The sequence below is a fragment of the Psittacula echo genome (genome assembly GCF_963264785.1).
Source record: "Psittacula echo genome assembly, chromosome: Z".
NCBI lineage: Eukaryota > Metazoa > Chordata > Aves > Psittaciformes > Psittacidae > Psittacula > Psittacula echo.
In genome coordinates, this window is record NC_137742.1 from 31186400 (window position 1) to 31208205 (window position 21806).

General features: G+C 40.5%; 1 protein-coding gene across 3 annotated transcripts; it reads left to right on the plus strand.

The window, feature by feature from the left end:
- The first annotated feature begins 6137 nt into the window (after positions 1 to 6137).
- CD274 (CD274 molecule) lies at positions 6138 to 17865 on the plus strand. 3 transcript variants are annotated; one of them, XM_080638254.1, is made up of 9 exons: positions 6138 to 6167; positions 6873 to 6924; positions 9248 to 9316; positions 10000 to 10353; positions 10879 to 11160; positions 12381 to 12491; positions 14247 to 14297; positions 15324 to 15389; positions 16405 to 17865. In XM_080638254.1, exons 3-9 carry the CDS (start codon positions 9262 to 9264, stop codon positions 16425 to 16427), a joined length of 942 nt encoding a protein of 313 aa, XP_080494380.1. In that variant the 5' UTR covers positions 6138 to 6167; positions 6873 to 6924; positions 9248 to 9261; the 3' UTR covers positions 16428 to 17865. The 3 variants fall into 3 exon arrangements, with proteins under 3 accessions (XP_080494380.1, XP_080494379.1, XP_080494381.1); XM_080638253.1 differs by lacking the exon at positions 6138 to 6167 and having other exon boundaries at positions 6808 to 6924; XM_080638255.1 differs by lacking the exons at positions 6138 to 6167; positions 6873 to 6924 and adding an exon at positions 7101 to 7176.
- Positions 17866 to 21806: the final 3941 nt, after the last annotated feature.

The following is a 21806-nucleotide window of genomic DNA, read 5'->3' on the forward strand; positions in this document are numbered from 1 at the left end:
GGAGTTAACAGAAAAATATTAAAACACATTGTATATTGCATGGTCTCAATGCAGATGTTTATTGGATAAGTTAAATGTGATTTTTAAAAGACAAGAAAGAAAAAGGAGTATAGAAAAACAAACAGAAGGAATGTTCGAAAGAAAACAAGCATTCTGCCTCTTACCATTATATCTAGTGCATTTGGATGAATCAGTTTGAATTTTACCATAATTTGGTAAAATTTGGGTATAAACCAATTCATTATGCACTTACGTTTCGTAATTCAGATTAAGAAGGATGCAAAGCATGTTAGAGATAGCCTGTAGAATTAATATTTGGAAAGCAGGTTATATCTGTATCAGTCTGCCTGATTGATTCCATTGAACTGGAAAGATTATCTGCAAAATTAAGTTCTGAAATCTATCCATATTTTCCAAAATGGATCAGCAAACGCTTATTTAATACCTTATAATATTAAAGCTGCTGGATCAAAATAGATAAATAGATTGAAAGAGATAAAAATCAATGCTGTAAGTTCTCAATCTCTATCAAACCAATTTCCCTGTGTTATTATAGCATATTTATATGAGTACATGTTGTGGTTTAAGCCCAGCTGGTAATTCAGCTCCACACAGCTGTTGCTTACCCTTTCCCCCCACCATGGATGGGATAGGGAGGAGAATTGGAAGAGTGTACTGACTAAACATGAATGATTGTAAGACTTTTTCAATCCCATGATAGTTATCTGATTTGTGACAATTGCTTAATTTCATTTTCACAGTGAATGTTCAGCAAAAATTGTATTTCTACTATCTTACATTATTGACAAAAAGTCATTTTTGGTTGATTTGACCTTGAAGATTTTTGGTTTCTCTTTTCCTCTTACTATTTGACTTTTGAAAAAAGGAAGTGTGTGCACATATTAGTGTTTTGAAAATCCAAGCACATACACAGAGCAAACACAAACCTTCAGCTTTGACACAGCATCTTTTTTTTGCAATAAGGGAAGTCCCGATGTTATCTAATCCTCTCAGATAACTAAAGCATTTATCATAAACTAGAAGCTTCCTCTTCCTTCTGGGAATGCTTTAATAGTTGTTTGTTGTTCTTACTGGAAAGAGAATTCTGAAACTGGTTTGTGAGTGTTTTGTCTGGTTTTGTGACTGTTTTATAGCTTTATTTTTGTGTATACTACCTAGCTGAATAAGTAAATTTACCATTTATAAATGGCATGTGTATTACTAAATAATTTAAAGCTTTTGAAAATATGAACTGAATTAATAGTACTAGTTACCTTCATGTCTGGCACCACTTCCCGTGACCAGTGTGCCTCTTTTCTGAACTGCAAGGACAAAACTGGATGGGTAATTTTGATTCCTATTCATCAAATTCGTGATTTTTTAAAAATCAAAATCCAAATTCCATTGTTAATTTAGGTGGTGAAATCTGCAACTGGAGAGGAGATTTGTTTCACACTATGACTTCAAAGTAAGGAAGTTACTAAAGTTATGTGCCACTGCTTAATAATTCCCAGGAATAATGATTGCTCATCTCATATTTGCTCACTGTGGTTCTCTATCTGGAAAGGATTCTTGCCTCACAACCATTCTCATGATCTCTTCTTCTTTTCTAGAGGGATTTGATTTAGAGTTTACTAGAAAGCATTTTCTTCACTGTAATAAGAATAGAGAATGTTGAACATTTAATTTTTTGTTTGTACTATCCTTCTCATGTTGTCAGATTTTCTTAGTTTCCACAGAGCCCTTCAATATCTGATCACGCTTGATACCTTTAGAGAGGTTCCCTAGTGCTTTTGGATTATTGTTATTGAGTTCATAGAGGTTGCTGTCAACTCCTGTATGATATAACCAGAGGTCACAGACACTGCTGCTGGTATTGCAGTGGGCTCTGATTATGGTCTATGGCAGTCCCTGTAAATGTCAGGAGGACTTCCAGAGAATCAGATATGCACTGAGGCACGGTCTAGTAGGTATCGGTTGGCTACACCTCTTAGCCCTTCTGGTGATGAAGGCAGCTTCAGGTTAACTGTAGTCACTGATCTGCTGTTTGATCTTTAGCCTTTAGATCCACAGAATGATTTTACACATATGTATCAGTGTATATTAAATATCAAATGTGACCAACTCACAAACTACATATGTAGGTATGCTACAGAACAATGTAACTACAAAACTAATCCTTGTAGTCCCAGGGAACTGTTATTACCATACAGCCCTGTAATGTTATGTCTCCAGTTCGAGTAGCAGGCCATAAGCTTTGTACTGAGTTTGCAAGGCCTCAGGGCTGAGGTTTTTCAGCTTGCTCTATTTGAACTTTTCTTGACCTGCCTGCAGCCTGGTGTTATTTGACTTGTCGCTGGCAGCAGTTTTGCTAAGTGATAAGTTTTCTATGGATCTTTTCTTTTACTTCTGTTACCTTTTCATGAGGATCAGAGCAACCTAGTCTATGGAAGATGTCCCCTGCTTGTGGCAGAGGGGTTGGAACTTTAAGGTCCCTCCCAACCTAAACCATTCTATGATTTTTATGATTAACACAATTATGTGGTGTAGACACATGCAAGCTTGTTATGATTGACAGCAAAAAATTCTTAGTTTTATATATAAGCTTTGTTTCCCCTTTGGCCATAAACAACACTTTAAGTGTATATGTCATTAAGCATAGTTTAATTTCTCCTTCACTGAGGGTAAATGCACCTGTTTGTAGAGTTCTCTTGAGGTACTTGTTTAAAAACAGGGGAGATGTGCAGCAAAGTCAGATACGGCTATCCAAAGCTGCTTTGCTGTGCTCCAGAAGCCTCAGGAAGGATGCAGTTGTACTTTGTGCAAGCTGCATTTAGTTTCCAATATGGAAAATGTTTCCATATTCCATTTCCGTATGGAAAATGGAACTAGTGTCAGTAAGTCACGCATTGCAGACACTCAGACTTGTCTCTAATGTCAGATTCAGCAAAAAAGTGCAGCTAAAACTCTATACCAGTAACAGATCAGGGTGTGTATTAAGGTTGATACAGACATCAATCATGAAGTCAGCAGGCCAACAACAGGAACAAAGATGAATTTCTGCACAGAAAATAATACATAATTTTCAACTATAACTAGTAGTTTTGCATGTGTAAATTCAGTAGTAAATTTGCAGGTAAGTGCATAAGTGATATTCAGATCATATAGCAGAACACAGTAAAGCATTCCAGCTATTGTATTTCAAATTTAGCTCTGTCTTTTGTTTTGAAAGGTACCCAGCACTCAGAGAATGGGAATAACAGTTGGTGCTGTCATTCTGACTGAGTGGAACAGTTCTGTATTTCAGGGGCATCAGGCAGATTTGACAGTCCAAGAGAAGTGAGGCTGCCACAGCTTCTTGCCCACAGATCCAACAAGTATAAGCTGAGCATGTATTCCCCTTAGGCACACACACAGAGAACTCATGTATACATCACACTGTATACATATACATACATATATAAGGCCAACCAAACAGATGACACAGACAGACACACGGAGTACTTGCCCAAACAGCATGAACAACTTCATCCTGTTTCTCTGGCTGAGCAGGACACAAGTCTGCTTGTGGCAATGTATTTACCTATGTACACGATGGATTCCTTCTGCCACTGTGCTTGGCCATTCAAACTGCGCAGTAGCTGCACATGGATCTCGGTCTCCTAGCCTAGTTTGCAGACACATGAGACCATGAGATCTGCAGCCCCTCTCCAGCTGCTGTACTCACACCTGCCTTGTGTGCATAAACATCCCCCCCTCCACCAAAACTCTCTTGCTCCCCAGATACCAACCCTCATGGTCTCTGCCTTACAGAATATGCACACCCACAGCTCCAAGGGATCTCTCCCCTAGAGACTCCCCAGGCCCCATGATCTTTCCAGCAGCTGTTTGTGACTCCCTTGATCTGTGCAATAGGGTCCCATCTCTTCCTGTGGTCTTGCCTACAGAGACCACCATCACCATATGTACCAGCTATATATCCCAGGCCACCACACATATGTACCAGCTCATCCAGCTGGATCTCTGCTCACACTCACATACCCTCTTGATCCAGACTTTGAGAATAAAGGCCTTTGATCCTCATGCCCCACATGCCAGGGGCTGGCGCTTGGTGTCACTGAGGCCTCCACAGCTGCCAGCATCAGGCATTGGGTCCCTCTGGCCCATGCTGCCACTCCAGCTGCTGCCACCATGGACACAGGGGCTTCTATAGCTGAAGTTTTGCTTCTGTTGCTGGCACTGAAGTCCACTCACTTCAGTGTCTAGTTGCTGCACCATGGACACATAGGTCCTTGTGACACACAGCTTAACCCCAGCTTCTGGCAGATGCCAGTGTACCTCCCCCCCAGAACAATAAAAGAAGAAAAAAGAGTCACTCACCCATGAAAACAGTCAGAAAGCAATTTAACAAGAAGAGAGGATAGATTGCACTAACTGGGCACAGGGCATGGCCAAGTGCATCAAACAGCAACTATTTATTTGCAACTGGTCCTTTTTATCCACTTATTCCCCCATTGTCTCAAACTTGTTCCTCCCAAAATCACTTAGATCTGTCTCTTCCCTTTGGAACCTTTAGTTCCTTCCCTAAGCATCTCAGATTTCCAGCCTTTTGACACACATCTTCCTCCACTTAAGTAGATCTCATCATGCAAGCCAAGGGTAGCACATGTTTTCACACATGACACAAGCTTTCTTTAAAAAAGAAAAGTGAAACAAAAATTCCTGAGAAGGAAAGTCATTAGGCTTCAGTTTTGTTTCCCGAAACCCAGTGTCTTTCGGGACAGGTACTGTGAGTAGGCTGCCAAGTGCAAAGCCAGCGCCTTTCGGGAGTGGCGTCCCGGGAGAGCTGCCTGCCCCGCTGGGCTCAACCGTCGGCGAACGGGAGGCCGGGAGCAGGGCGCCGCAGCAGTTCCCGGCGCTGCAGGAGCCGGCAAATCCGCAGAGGAGACGGTGGCTGAAAGCCCTGCTCGGCGTTCGCTGCACTGGGTCAACAGTGGCGGCGGAGCGAGCTGAGGCGGGGCCGCTGCTCCACGGGGCCCCACGGGGCCCCATCGGCCGCCTCCGGGAGCAGCCACCGGGAGGCGCGGCCCGCAGCGTTCCGGAGGTCCGCCAGGTAGGAGGGAGCCGGGCTGGGGGCCAGCCGGGAGGGTCTCTGCCCACCACCCCCCGCGTCCCCGTCTGCGGAAGCGAGTGCTTCCCCTCGGGGACGGGGAGGCGACCGGCCCGGGGGCTCTCCTGACGAGGTGCTGCGGGCGGCAGGAGCCTTTCCCGGTTCCGCACGCAGCTCCTTCGGCCGTGAGCGCCTGCGGCGCAGGCGGCGGCCGGAGCCCCTCCGGGAGCCTGGTCCCTGAGCGCTGCTCCAAGCATTTTGCTTAAGAGCAGCCGGTGACAGGCGGGACCGACGTTTTTGGCTGGGAAATCTGTTGCAGAAGAGAGGTAAAACAAACAAAATGTGTGCACAGACGTGTGTGTGTATACATAAAAAAGCCCCCCAAGAACAGAAGAAAACCAACCAAACCAATAATCTGTCCTGGTCTTTTATTTTCTACTGAATGCTTACATGTAAAAAGTAACCCTGTGACCTCAGGCAAGCAATTAAAAAGAGGAAACTAAATTCACGGCATCGAAAGCTAGCTACATCAGTGGCTTCTGTGGTCTCACAGTCACTGTTTTACAAATTTATTTCAGTTTCCTTTTGTTGTTCTTTTTTTCTGAGGAAAATATCACTAAACCTGTTTTTAACCACAGAAGAAGTCAGTGGAAATTAACATTTCATCAGTGTCACCTATTGCAGAAATCCACCCCCTCAACCCGCTAAGGTAGTTTCAGATTGTTAGAACCTAAATGCTACATTCAGCAACTTCATACACCGTCTCCATGTTACTCCCACGTACTGAGCAAAAAGGTTAAGTCTTACCAATTCTGTGCATTACGTGTTTTTGCTTTTATGACAGGTACTGTGAGTGGGCTGCCAAGTGCAAAGATGAAATTACTTCCTGAACACTTTTAAGTGGTCATTTCACAGTATTTCAGCTCTTCCAAGAATGTCAACCCTTTTTTGAGATATGCGACGACTATGTAAGTAGGTGAACTTACCCTGAAACATATGTTTAAAGTTGTGTTTTGTGCTGTTGACTAGGTTATGCCACTGCGGTCCTCAAGTTAATGTAAGTATATCCTTTGGCTTCTAATATTTGGGGTTTTTTTCTGTAAGCCTGGAATGTCTTCTAGAATAAAGAAAAAGACAGTGCTCTCTATTTTTTGCTAAGCTAATGCATAGGCTTAACAACTCCTCTTGCACTACGCAGCAGCACGGCAAGGGGCTTCCGTTGTGCTAAAATCTTGGGAAGATAATGTCATTCTTACTGTAGAAGGGTGGGTAATACTCTTCCCATTATTCCTTCTTATGGCCTTTGCAGACGTGAGTCAATTATGTAGATGTTTTTAGTCATTGTTAGCAGCTGTTTGTCACTGGCTGAGATTAATACTGCAGGGACTCTGAGTTTGTGTGGATGGGTGACTTCTTGCTACTGGTGTTCCAAGGACTGTTGCTCGCATATATCTTTGATCAGATGACACGTTTCTTAAAATGCCTGTGACATTTTAGGTACTGATTTTCCCAACATTTCTGTCTCTGGTTAAAGCAAACCACTGTTAGCAATAAAGAATTTTCCGTAGTGGGGAATTTTCCAGTAATGGGGAAGTGTCCTAAAGAAGTGGGTGGAGTTATATCAACATTTAAGTTCTGTCACAAGAAGTTTTAGGGCAAATAGTTCTGTTTTTCCTGCCGCCTTCATTTTATTGTGAGGTAAACATACAGCAGCAATACTGAGAAACATTTTTTCCCAGTGAATATCTTTTTGCTTTTATAGAACTGTGTTTGCCATAGATGTCAGAAGCTGACAGAAGAGAAGGGACATTGAGGTAGGTTCTGTATAAAAAATGATGAGAAGATTGCAGCTTTGGAAAAGGTCTTTGATTGGCATCTACGTCTTGACCTGCTTCAACCAATCCAGCCAAGGAATCCTTCTACTCAGGGTGAAACAGAAGGGTCTGTAATGGTTATTACAGCAGGTTTCTTCATGCACATCTGGATTTGGCCTGGACCTACCATTTTTCTCTCTGAAAGTGAAAAATTGAGTACAGCAGCCAACTTTCTCAGTCTTGAGAAATTTTGTAAGTAATAGCCATGCTTCTTTTGTGTGTAGTAAGGCGTGTTTTTCTCTACAGTAGAAGAAAGCACGCAAATTAAAGTTCAGCAATTGCAGGATACAAGCATAGGTCTTAGAATTGTAAAAACTTACTTGTTGTCATGTGTCTTCCAGGAATTAATCAGAACCTCTCTTGGAGTTCATACTGACATTCAGAGTTCCTGACAAAAAAGGTGTAGGGGTTGCATGCATGGTTGTGGGTATCTTCCCGTGATTGTAGTGCACATACTATTTGTTCTGAGCAGTCTCTCAGCTACAGCCTCTACTTAAAAAAAATTAGTATTTTGGGCCTGAGCATGCTACAACTGTGGTCTTTCTTTCATGGGGAGCACAGGGAGGAATGCACCTACACCCATTAGTCTCAGTGGCTTGTTCTTCTGCAGGCTTGCCTCTAAAGTAAGCATGATGAGAGCACATTTGTGAGATAAGTATGCCTCTGCTTTGTTTGAGAAGTTTTACTTTGGTGCTTAGTTGGTGCTGTGGACTGCTTGTTACTCAGACTGGAATCGTGGTGGAGGCACTCTGATGTGTACATATCTCCAGAAACTCTTAGGTACCCACAGGATTAGGCAGCAGCCTGCTAGTGCTTTTAAAAAACATCACTTGTGACTAAAGAGTGAATTGGGTACCTAAACACATTAAGAAGCCTGTTATTTATTTATCAATGAAACAAATCTTTCACCGTGAGGATCTTATTTGCATTTTTCTGTCCCTGTTAGCAGAACATCCTTCTTAATTGCTCGTGCCTGCATAAAAACTGTATTAGATTTACTCCCTTTCTTAGCTCTTTGTATTGCCTTCTGCAAACCTGCTATTGGGATCAGGCAGCAGCAATCTGAGGATAAAAGTGGCATGAATCAAATTCTTATGCGGAGTCCAATTCCCTTAAGCCATAACAGTATAAAGGTACATGTGTCTTACGATTCAGGACCATATTGTTACTCTATTTTCATCTTGAAGTTGACAATCAGAGAAAGAAAGACAAAATGTTTTACAAAAAATGGGAAGAGTCACAGTCCAGATAGAATTTTATCAGGAAGTATGACTGTTATTGCAGTTGCCTAATTTCATAATAAATGCTGAAACTATGACTAGAAAACAGTTGAAGGCAATGTTTCCTTATTGTTGTGGTTGTTTGGGTGCCCAAAATGAGGACTTCATGTAGATAAAGTTCTATGGGTGCCTGTCACGGAAGACTTCCATTACAGCAAGTTTGAATTTTTCTTGACAGTAAATTGAAAAATGATGGCAGTGTTTGATACTAGTATTGCTCTGACTTTAAATACACACCTAGCAAGCGCAGTGGGCGTGTGAAGGTTAACTGTATGAATTGACATTAGTCAGTGTTTTACAATGTTAAAGTGTTGTGTAGGAGTATAAAATAATGTGTCAATAAAGAGGGGAAAAACTTCTGACAGAAAACTGAAATGATTTACATGTTCAGAGGTAAAGCAGCAGGAATTCAAGAAAACAGGTTTTGTTTCTAGGCTGACTTTGTCACTGTTTTACAAAGGCACTATGGTGTAAATACTCACTAAATAATTCATTATCACGTGAATTCTGTTCACAACACATGACTTCATGAGTCCTGTGATAAGTACTAGGAGATCAGGAGTTATGAAACTTATTGACATGTTAAAGTGAGGCAAACAGCTGGGGAAGAATTAAGTTCTATTTCTTCCATTGAATGCGTACAGAAAACTCCTCCATTCTCCTCCTAGCAGGAGCAATACTCCCTGCTCATTTAGGGGAATAATTGGGCATTTGTGAGTACTTATTTACTGACAGATAATGATAAAGCATGTATTTTGCCACAACCAAGCACATAAAATTGGTTGTTCTTTCTGCATGTACCCACCAGGAAACTTTCTGCCTGATCATCTGCTGTAGTTAAAGGTGCAATTTTGTCATGTTTTCAGCTGGAATTCAGTGCCTTCTCTCCGGTTCCTCATGTGGAATGACTGAAAACTGTATTTTGCAGTGCAGGTTACAAAACGAGCAGATATTTATATTTGTCTATTATTTTATCATTTTAGGTTCTACCTACATCATGGAAAAGCTTTTGCTTTTGTATATATTTTTTTTCTACTGGCATTTCCTAAACGGTAAGAGATTAAATCATAAGCAGCAGTAGAACTCTTTAAGTATGTTTCCTTTCCATGTATAAGCACAGAAATTTTAATTCCTTAGTTTTCCTTAGATACCAGCATTTCTTCTTTTTTTTTTTCCTTAATGTTTAAAATAAAAAGGTCTTAGCATGCTTTTACATTAAGTATATGTGCTTAATTATGTGTGCTTTGGTATAGGGCCAGGTTGAAATCCCCGTCGGTGCTTCAGCATAGACGCTATTTCTGGCAAGGTACAATTTGCATTACACGAAGGTTTTATTGGCACTCTCAAACCTGAGAATTGTCATGTGTTCTTTAACATTGTGTGCAAAACCAGTTGACATTTATATGACCAGAACATTCCCATCTGAGGCACTAGCAATTGGCTAGTGTTCTGAATTGTTTCAGTGTTCTGAAAACAACAGCTGAGGGGCTGTGCAGGCACAATCACCTACTTTTAGTACAGCATCTCAGTGCTTTGTGTGCAAAGCAGGTGTCTGCAGGTATAAATAGCCTATTTTGTCCCAATCTTGGTCAAATGCATGCAAAAATGTTTAACTTTTCTGAACAGGGCAGATACTTTTGGTCCTTAAAATGTCCTATGTGTATAGAAAGACATGACTTTGAAGATTAGGCCTATAATTGGAAAATTACATTTTCTTCCAAATTTTGTTTTTCAGCTTTATTCACAGTTGAAGCTCCCCAGTCACTCTATATTGTGGAACATGGGAACAATGTGACCATGGAATGCACATTTCCAGTGAATGGGAAATTAAAGTTCAGAGATTTAAGTGTCAGCTGGGAAAAGAAAGATGAGTTAGAGAAGCAGGTTTACGTACTTCTCAAAGGAGAGGAAGACTTCAGAAATCAGCACAGTGACTTTAAGGGAAGAATAAAATTGTTGAAAGAGAATCTGAAACTGGGACAGTCTCTCCTTCAGATCACTGATGTGAAGCTCAGAGATGCAGGGTTTTACCAGTGCGTTATTGGCTACGGGGGAGCTGACTACAAGACAATCAATCTGAAAGTAAAGGGTGAGTGTGCTACTGCAGGAGGTTCAATGCTACTGATATGGTTAAAATATTTTAGAAGAATCCCTGAAGACAAGTCTGGGTTAGCATTTAAAGAAACTTCATCAGAGAAAGGAGCTACCTCATAGCCCTTGTGCAGCTGTATAACTTTGTAGTTTTATCTAGTTGAATCCATATTCTGTATAACTTGTGCTTCTGTCTAGGTTGAATCCATGTTCTGTCCTTTGTTTTCTGTAATGACATATAAGGAATGGTGTTGCAAAACCAATTAGACAGGACAAAGACCAGAAAGCTGATACAATTTTCTAAACAGTGTTAAAATCATAATACATCCTGTACCTCCAGTTACTATGGAGACACATAGTAGTGATATTTACTTTTCCTGTTGAGTATTATTTACAAAATCCAAGCTGATGTACGGAAACTTGACCCAGCGGCTTAGGATAAAGAAAAGGTGAAAAGGTGTCTTGCTAACACATGGTGTTCTTCTAGCTTCCTACTAGTAATCATTGTCTTCAATTTGTTTAGCTCCCTATAGGACTATAACCCGAAAAGTGGTGAGCACAGGAGACAGCGAATGGAAGTTGACGTGTCAGTCAGAAGGACACCCACAAGCTGAAGTCATATGGCAAAACAGAGAATATGAAGATTTGACTGATAAGGCAAACACGAGTTATGAAACTGGAAGTGACCAGCTGTATCGCGTGACAAGCACCCTTATCATCAAAAGTAGAATTGATGAGATTTTTTACTGTATATTCTGGAATAAAGAGCTGCAAGAAAATACATCTGCTATTTTACACATAACAGGTAACATTTCTAGATTTCATTTGTGGTAATACATATCATTTTGTCCCAGTTAAATCAGCCATGATTAGTTTCTCTGTCTTACCTAATTTTCAAAGGCTGAAAAGAAATACCTATGTTATCAAGTTTTGCTGCTAGTGTACGCTTACACTATATTAACATGTTAATCATGCATGTGTGGAAAGAGTTCAGGGATAGAAATTTTGTGTGATCTACAGTTATGTGAAAATTGAGTCTGAGTGTTAAAAAAGGTCTATTATTTGAAAAGCGTACAGCTTAGAGCCTTGAAACCATCCCATATAAATTAAACACCCCTTCCAAGAACGTTCTTTTGCTGATAACTCAAATTAATTTGAACAATACAGTCTTTTCCCGCCACCACAACCTTTGTTTCGAACATATTTACATTTCACAAACTGTACATAGACTTTTTTTCTTTTTTTTTCCCTCATAAAGTCTAGATTGAAGGAAGATACATGAATGGAGGTGACCAATAGAATTTCTCACTAGACTTTTTAACTGGGCACCATCCCTACTGCTTTTGCTTTTGGTTACTCTTTTAATTTCTTCACTCTATCCTGATATGTTTGCACGAGCTTTCAACCAGAAGTGAAACCTAATCCAACTGAAAAACAGTGTATCTTTTTATCAGACTGTAACTTGGTCAGTTCATTTCCCTGTTCACATGCAGTTTTAAAGATGCTTCTGCTGGCACACTTTCTGGGACTGGCAAGGGGTGGAAACTGGCAGCTGAGAGTGAGAAAGCCAAGTCACCCTTTCAATAAGTTGTGAGCAGGCAAGTTTGTTTTTAACAAGAAATGCCTTTGGGATTCAAGGAGACCACTTACCCTTTGCATTAAGAGCTTTACCACACGAAAGAGACTCTCTGTTCTCTTTCTCAGTCAGCTCCCTCCTGCAGTACTGACAGGAAACTAAGCTGGATATAACATTTTGTACCTTGGTGACATACAGGATTCTTGATGGGAATCAAAGGCACTATCACATGGAATGCAGGAAACAAAGGTTAATATTAATATGTTCTAACTGTTTTTATCTTGATTGGGATGAAATATGATCAAGTATACCATCACATCTCACCTTAGACACAATCTAAAACACTGTTATCATGTCCAAACTGCTTATAGTAAAAATAATACGGTGAAAATAAAAGGGAGAATTTTATGGAAGTATGTAATATCTTCCCCCACTTGTTTTTCTTGAAGATTCAGCTGATGCTGTTCTGTGGCCTGAGAGCAGACGGTTTGTTGGGGCATTTCTCATTGTGACTGCCTTCTCTGGATCAGTGCCCCTATTTATGCTCTGCATAAGAAAAGGTATTAAAAGTATTTATTTAGAGTACCTCAGCTATTATAAATCTGTTCTGTTAATTCATCCTTGCAAAGGTGGCATGAGATAATAAAAGTCTTCCTTAGATCTTCATCCTGAAACCACTAGACTTTCTTTTTACCACATTGTTTATTTCTTTATCTTACTTTGTTAAATACTATCAAATTAGCAGAGTGGACAAGATTGTCACCTCCTCACAAACCACTTACCTGTGCATCTCTATTAATTTTTGTTATGAGTAATGATGTAGAGTAATAAGATTAGTGTCTAGTCTATTCAAACATCAAAGCATAGATTATGCACGTGCTGGAAATGAAAGTTTCACACAATCATAGAACAGTTTGGGTTGGAAGGGACCTTAGAGATCATCTAGTTCCAACCCCCCTCCCATGGGCAGGGACACCTTCCACTAGATAAGGTTGCTCCAAGCCCCGTCCAACCTCGCCTTGAACACTTCCAGGAGGAAGGCATCCTCAACTTCTCTGGGCAACCTGTGCCAGTGTCTCACTGCCCTAATAGTGACAAATGTTTTCCTAATGTCTAATCTAAATCTCCCCTCCACTACATGCCCTCTCCAGATTTCTTTAGGCCTCCTTTAGGTACTCGAAGGCTGCTCAAAGGTCTCCCTGGAGCCTTTTCTTCTCCAGGCTGAACAAGCCCAGCTCTCTCATCTTGTCTCCATAGGAGAGATGCTCCAGCCCTCTGGTCATCTTCATGGCCTCCTCTGGACTCGCTTGAGCAGGTCCACATCTCTCTCCTGTTAGGGACCCCAGAACTGCACACAGCACTGCAGGTGGGGTCTTACGAGAGCAGAGTAGAGGGGGTACAATCACCTCCGTCGACCTGCTGGTCATGCTCCTTTTGATGGAGCAGACAGGGCACTAGAGGGGTTTTTTTGTGGGGAGGGGGTTTGTTTGGTTTTGTTTGTTCAAACTTATCTCTTGTCTTGGTGCTATGGAAATGTGTTCTGGGCAAAGCACTCGTAAGCTTAACAGGCTTGCAGGTGATATTAGCAGGCTTCAGAAGGCCTGTAGATAACCCTGCATGTATAAGAACATGCTTGCCATGATAGGAATAGGAGCAGAATGTGAAAGTGGAAGAAAAGACAGCAAAATCCTTGACTTCTCAGAAGATTCCCACTGGGGATTTCAGTGAGGGTCAGAAGTTTCCTACATTGCTTGAGTAATATTTATTGTTGGTGTGTATACATACATGAGTATGTCATGATGTATATGATTATCATGATTGTGTTATGTATCTGCACGTGTCAAATGACTAGTTAATTCAGAAGCTAAAGTAGCAGCAACAGATTTTTATTTTAAAACATAAGCTGTCCTACATGACTGGACAAGTGACTTTTTAGGAACAGAACCTCCCTGAAAAACGGGCTTTTTCCTCACTCAGAAAGCACTGAGAAGGTGGTCTCATTCTTGTTCCCTGTTGCCCAATCCATTCAAATTCTGGGTGAATATATACCATGGAAAACCATTTGAACAAATATTTTCCAGTGATGTTAGTATATCACAGGAGTTCTGACTTAGGAACAAGGAAAGGAAATTGGAAAGGAAGCTGACAAGCTGGGGGCACTGAAGAATATATGTTAGTCTTTGAGAAAATTGAGTCTTTTGAGAACCAGTTATTACACTAAGCCAAGTGTGCCCTTCCCACCAGTGTGGTTAAACCCCCATTAGATCAAAACCAAGTATTTTGTTTTCATTCTGATAATTCTTATTTTCTTTCAGCTAGAGTAAATAAGGACCGTAGAACACCTGTGGCTAATTCAGCAACAGCAGGTATGTTCATATGGCATAAACACAACTAACTGTGATTCTTGTGGAAATAATTGCTTGAGAATTGACTGTGTAAATGGTGTCAACCAAATGCAATTTACATTCAACTTCCACTTTGCTTTCTACTTTCAATTTGTAACTATAAATTCAACTATAAGTTACAGATGAAGAATGGCTTTTCATTACTATGTTAACTTCTTGAAAGGAAAATGTGAGATAAAAGCATACTTGTTCCAGGAGTAGATGCAGTTCTGATATGCACAAGAGGACAGAGTGGTGTGCTGTGTTTTGGAAAGCCTGTGATAGGATGGGACATGCTACCTGTAGGATGGCAGCGCATCCTGGTGTGCAGATTCTATGCTGCAGTTTGAGCCACAGTGGCATCATCCTATGTTTTCACACTATGTATCATGGTATACATTTGGGGGTGTTTCTCACAACACTGAGGACAGAGCATTTGGTTGTGTTGAAACACAGGAAGAAGCTTTAGCTTCCTTAACAGTTTACTTTTCCTCATGTTGAGGTACTGATGCTATTTGCTAAAAGCAAAGCTCAGTGAATGGCCAGTACCACCATGACAGTAAGAAATGGAGGAAAGGGTGCAGTTAGTTAATATTTACAGGGCGAGAGAAGAGAACAAAATCATTCAGGCTTCTCTAATGATGGCTCTTCCCTGGTTGTTTGAGGTTATTTTGTTGGGTTATTTTGGGGGGGGTGTCGTTTGGTTGGTTGTTATTTTTGGGGGGTTGTTTGTTTGTTTTAAATTTGTTTTATTGGGAGACCACTTCAAATTAAACTGCTGTGTGAAAGTTAGCTCATACTGGCAGTTGGGTGTTTTCCTAAGAAAACCTCTCTTAAGAATACTTGCCTCAAATGGATACAACATCTAGTGTTAGTCTCTTCTGATCTGTATTTAAGTCACATAGTTCCTGGATGGCCTCAGATAGCAGCTTTTAACTAAGATTTATTACTACAAGAAAACTTCAAGCTACGCTGACTGTTATCCGTATGTATGTCTTTTGTTTAAAGAAATGTCAAAAGATACAGATACACATGACTACCGAGATGCTTCTTTTGAAGGCAAAGAGCTGAAATGTAAGTATAAAAAGAGGAAAATAGTAGTAAATTGCACACAGCATAAATCATCCATGGTTGTTAGAGCCTTGATTCATGGCTGGTTTGTTTAGCCCCTTGTTTCAACAGATATGGCCTTCAAGAGAATTACAGCCTCTCATTCTCTTTCTTACAAAATCACTATCATAACTCATTGTATACTGGGAGTTATATCAAATAACTAATTTTAAAAAGAAAAGCCATGTGAAGGAAAATGTAATGTGGAGATACATAACAATCCAAATCAGTCTTTTCTCTAGCTCACACTTTTGCTACAGAAACAGTTGTGCCAGCACAACTGAAGCAGTGCTGACAGCAGTAGGGAAGGAGAACTTAACCTATCATGGCCACTTACGCAAGTTTCAAGCCATGAGATTCTGTCTTAGCAAAGCATGAGTGAGATAAATGACCAAACCTGTGAAATCTCTTAAACATACTGTGGTATAGAACATAAAGGTGAAGTTCTCAAAGTTTTTCTTTCATGTTCTTTCTGACTTCTAAAGCACTTACATTAATTACATCCTGAATACTTCCCTGTTATGTTTTACTGTAGTAAACATACACAAAGGTAAGCCTGCTGGTCCTGCAGGTAGAGATCTCCAAGCCAGAGACTTAGGGCCCAAGGACATGCTTCTAGGGATACCAACAGACAGATAGAGCACTGAATGTATCTGGAAGACTTGAAAAGAAGATTTTAAAAGAACAGGGGACCTGAGACACAGCAATTTCACTCTATTTCCTAGAGAGCACTTCCTACCAGTGTGTTTGAACTAGCACTTTGTTTACTCCTATGATCATATACTTTTTCTATTTGACCTTTTAATTAATTTAATTTTAGATCTTTAATTTTGACAATGAAAGAAAAATTTTTAGTACTTCCAAACTCTAGGAGATAGTCCCAACACCATGAAATGTTCTCTGATTTCATTTTCTATTGTAATTTGCAAATCCAATAGCATGTAATTTGCTATTTTTCATATAATTCTTCCTTTTACAGATATACAAATTGAGAAGACCTAAAGAAAGTAGGGGAAGATCTTTTCCTCTCTGGAGAAAGTTTGACAGCTCAGATGTCCTGTGTCCTGTCTATTAAGGGGGATATTAATTTTTTTGTTTTATTCTGTAATGGCAATATTCTTTCATATTGTTGTAACTCAGACAAAACTGCAATTGTTCTAATGTAAAAAGTCCTTGGAGTTTCTGCTGTCTCAAATTTATGCACTTTTAGTTAAAAATATCTTTAAGGTAAAGCACTTTATGTCTATGACCATAATGAATTTCATATTTAGTTCTTGAATAGGGTATCTTCCGTTTTTTTTCGTTTTGATTTGTTTTGTTCCCCCCTCCCTCCCCTTTACTCCTGCTTCCCAACATGCTTTTTGAGGCCACAGTCTGGGTGCCGCTGAAGGAGACGGCCAATTTTTATTTATTCCTGGAGTGCAAGAATGGCTTTGGAAATATAAGGGCCATTTGCAGAAAAAAACCTGACTCTCAGCAACACACAAATGTAGTTTCATATTATCACACAAATAATTCCCCTTCCAGACAACCTTTTAATTTTCTACTTCCTCTTTGAGACTGCAACAGCTATTTGCCTATCAAAGTAAAAGTGAAAAGTCTGCTCCTTTTAGATATTATCAGCCTTTGCAAGGCAATGTTACTAGTGCATGCTTAGTTCCATGGAACGAAAGCTGATGTCTTCAACAAGCTCCACTGGACAGCAGGAACTGTTACGTTTATATTTTCCCAGGAGGAGAAAAGGTAAGCTTCTGTGACAGTGCTGTGTATCAGATGAGTAAGGTAATGAAATAAAGCAACGTAAATATTTTTTTTTAATTCCATATCTGAACCATACCATCCAAAATGCCAGTGCTTGGATTCCTGAGTGGTTGATAGGAAGCTTGAAATTTTGTTACTTCATTAGACAAGCAGGATGTGTGGTGGATAACATGATGATAAAAGCTCTACTTTATATTTCTCTGACATGCAAATGAAAATTTGTCTAATCTAATTTTAGTAATTTTACAAATTAGGCTTTTAGAATAAGCTAAATCTCTGGGCTTCATTTTTATGAATATAGGGAGACAGGCCCATATGCTCTTCCTCTAGTGCCATGAGTTGTTTTGCACAATTACTTTCCACTTACAACAGAGGGGGAATACACACCTAACTGAAAATATGACATGTTTAGATAATGAGAACTAGGTAAAAGGAAATAGTTTCTCTCCTAACATAAAAAATGTAGTTAAGCACCAGATTTATAATAAGATTTTTTCCATCAGTTAACGATTTTTATATGCTACTTCAGTGTTTCTGGACATCTGGAAAATTAAATCCAGCAGGAAACTAGCACAGACTCTGCTTCAGCAGGGCGCATTTTGCTTCTTAACAGCCAAGCACTGTCAGATGCCAGAACGTACTCAGAAAAGTCTGGTTCATGTGCACAATCTAAATTGGCTTCTTGGTATTTGAGTTCAGGACTCATTTGTTTGAAAACTGTAGCTGTAAACCAGTCTGGTGGCCTGTTTTGTGATGTGGCATTTAATTTTGTAGACATGAATGCTATTACTAAATAAAATTACATTAAAGAATAATAAGAAGAAATATAGAATCATTGCTATTGACCTGCAAGGCTTTTCATGGAGCAGCATGCAGGATACTTTTCCCTTTTGGCCAGAAAAGTAACTTCAGTGTTCTTGATTGACAGGTACTAATGGTGCGTCATCCAAGCATGGGCTAACCAGCAAAATGGCAGAGATGTTAATAGTGGAATTCCTGCTTTTGCAGATGTGGGGCTTTTGGTTTTGCAGCACCTTCTCCCCAGTTCCTTCTCCCCAGTTCCTGTTTACTTCTCCATATTTCTCTGGTCCTGCCATCTAGGGGATTGTGCCAGGCAGGTACCTGTCAGGGTTCATGAGATGCCCAAAGCAGGTCACTGACTCTCTAGCGATTGCACTGCTTTCTGCCTCCATGTCCCAAAATAGGAGCATATGAAGAAAACCTACTGTAGCCAGAGCTGGCTCAGAATGATTAGAAGATGGTGATGGTGACTGTGAAGTAGCTTTGGGGTACCTTTTCTCTCAGGTGGGATGTGATCAAGGAACACTTTTCATTTTCTTTCCAGAAGTCTCAATACTTGCAGAGAAACTAAACACCTAGATGTAGGGGAGGCAGAGATTCCTCAACAAACAGGTGAGGAAGTTGTGGATGGGGTTAGGCAAAAAAAGGGCTAAACAGAAGAGAAGAACATAGCAATCAACAAAACAAGGCTTCCCTCAGAACTTTATGCAGGTGGAGAGTCTCCCTTGGTAGGACAATGGTATTCTGCAAAGGCATTTGCTGGGAATCACCATGACTCCATCTGGGACATCCATCTTTTACAATGTCGTAGTGGGTTATCTCCTGCCTTTCCCACTTCAAAATGCCTATGGGCTCTGCATGACTTACACGTTTTCCTGCCTTTTTCTGTATTTCACCATTAACAAATCCTTTTAAAAATGTTATTAATTGCAAGGTGGGTTTGCATAAATACTTTTCCTGAAATAGGCTATTTGTCTTAGCATGGAAGGCCACAAAGGCCACAAGGCCTTTCAGGGTTGGTGGCAGGTGGAGGGTGAAGATGGAGTTAAGAGAAAAAGTAGGCATAAGCATCAGTCAGGAAGATGCACCTTACGAAGATTCAATTTCCCCACTTTCACATCCTTACAAAAAAAGCACTGATCATAGAATCAGATTTCCTGCCATGTTTTCCCCTTTGCTTTTACTGAAAGTGTTAGGGTATCAGGCGAACTTGATTTTAATTGTAAATCATATATCAAGCTCAACTCTGGCCCTATGGGCTTTTCTCTCCCCTTTGAGTGTTCAGTCATCCAAACCATTGACTTCTGACAGCTGAATTCAGAGCATATAAATTTTACAGAATGCTTTGAATAAACTTGTTTGGATGCACATTCTCAGCAATGCAGAGCCCTGAACTCGAGTACATTCAGCATGAAACATCAAAACGAAACTGGAACTGCTCAAAAATTTCTGAGTAACTTGGTGATTTCCTTTCGAGACAGTTGTTTTGTGACATAAAGCCTGAAAAGGTCAGACTACAAGCTGTGCTATCAGTTCATGTTTTAAACCAATCCTAAGAGTTGCATACTTTCTGCTACCATGCAAATAGGACACAGCTACTTTGAAAAACCTTGAAAATCTTGGCTGCTATATGAACCTGATTCTTTCAATAACTACAGAAAAATCTGATGTGAGTATAATGCTGCTAAAATGCAATTCAGGATTTACTGTATTTCTGACTGATGGACTGCAGACTTTTTCCTCTATTCTTAAGATTTGCCTAAAATAAGTTTATTTTCAAGTGATTTGTAAGGAATGGACTCTGATTATGAACGAGAGATTGGATAAGTCCCACATCCTAAAACACAGGTCCATGTAACTTCACATATAAATAGTTTTAGAAACTGAATCTATCTTGCAACTATTACCTGTCACAGGCAAAGGCAGAGAGGAATGGTGGTAGCAAGCCTCTTCACCTTATGCAGTGGGATGTTGCTGTTCAGTTTTCTCATTCTGAAATTCAAGGAAGAGTTGTGTAGAGAAAAAAATCTGTATATATTTGTATCCATATGTTCCTGCTTATCTACCTGCAGATGGTAGGTTGTTTTGGTTGCACAACAAGTCGTGGAACTTTCACTTTCTGCCTTTGCACACTTTTTCTCTTAACTCCATCTTAACCCTCCACCTGCCACCAACCCTCAAAGGCCTTATCTGCTTTGTGGCCTTCCACACTAAGACAAATAGACTATTTAGGGAAAAGTATTTATGCAAACCCACCTTGCAATTAATAACATTTACATGCATTCTGCATTTGCACAGGCTGGGAAGAGGAGAGTTTTTTGTGCTTCTCTGAAAAACCTTTCCTTCTGTAAAAGCTGGAAGTGTGAAAGAAAATCTGCAGTATATTGAGCCAGTGTGTTACCTTGCTTTGTTCAGTGCTCTTGCTAAGAGCTGAAAAGCATGTGAATCTGTAGAATACACAGCTGCATTTTAAATGCATTTTCTACAACAGAATTTCAACCCAACCTTACCCTAACACAGATGGAAAAAACATCCAAATTATTATAAAATTATTGGATTTGACATTGAACAACAACAACAACAAAGACAGTGAAAAAGATAGAACAGGTGACAAACAATGCAGGGAAGTTGAAGTCACAGCAGGGGTGAGCAAAGAAGTGATAAATGATATTTCTTCACCTTAAAGCTGAAGTGAGATGGAGAGCAAGCTAAAATGATGCAAATAGCCTGTCACAGGACCTAGCAGCAGATGGGCTATACAGAGGTGGACAACAAGTGACTGCAATAAGAATGCAGCAGCAAAGAACAGCAGGTGAGAGGGTATGAGGGTGAGGTGGGTTGGGGAGAATGAGGGCAGAAGACTGTGTCCACAGAACATACTGAGATACGCCTGAGAAATAGACTTTGAACAAATGTCAATATGCATGCACAGCTAAGATGCATGCAGCCATCCTGCCAGTTCTTTATCCACTGAGTGTTCCACCCATCAAATTGATGTCTCTCCAATTTAGAGACAAGGATGTCGTGTGGGACAGTGTTGAACGCTTTGCACAAGTCCAGGTAGATGACGTCAACTGCTCTGCCCCTGTCCATCAGTTCTGTAGCCCCATCATAGAAGGCCACCAAATTGGTCAGGCAGGATTTCCCCTTAGTGAAGCCATGCTGGCTGTCACCAAGCACCTTGTTGTTTTTCATGTGCCTTAGCATGCCTTCCAGGAGAATCTGCTCCAAGATTTTGCCAGGCACAGAGGTGAGACTGACTGGTCTGTAATTCCCCGGGTCATCCATTTTCCCCTTCTTGAAAATGGGGGTTATATTTCCCTTTTTCCAGTCACTGGGAGCTTCACCTGACTGCCATGATTTTTCAAATATGATGGCCAGTGGTTTAGCAACTTCATTCGCCAGCTCCTTCAGGACCCACAGATGGATTTCATCAGGTCCCATGGACTTGTGCATATTCAGGTTCCTAAGATGACCTCGGACCAGATCCTCTCCTACAGTGGGCCTAAGGTCTTCATTCTCACAGTCCCTGTATCTGCCTTCCAAGACTTGGGTGGTGTGGTCAGAGCACTTGCTGGTGAAGATTGAGGCACGGAATTCGTTGGGAACCTCAGCCTTCTCCAAATCCAGCTTAGCCAGTTCTCCCATCTCCTTCCGGAGAGGGCCCACATAATCCCTAGTCTGTCTTTTGTTAGCAAGATACCTACAGAATCCCTTCCTGTTATCTCTGACATCCCTGGTCAGACTCAATTCTAACTGAGCCTTACCTTTCCTGACCTGGTCCCTAGCTTCCCAGACAATGTCCCTGTATTCTTCCCA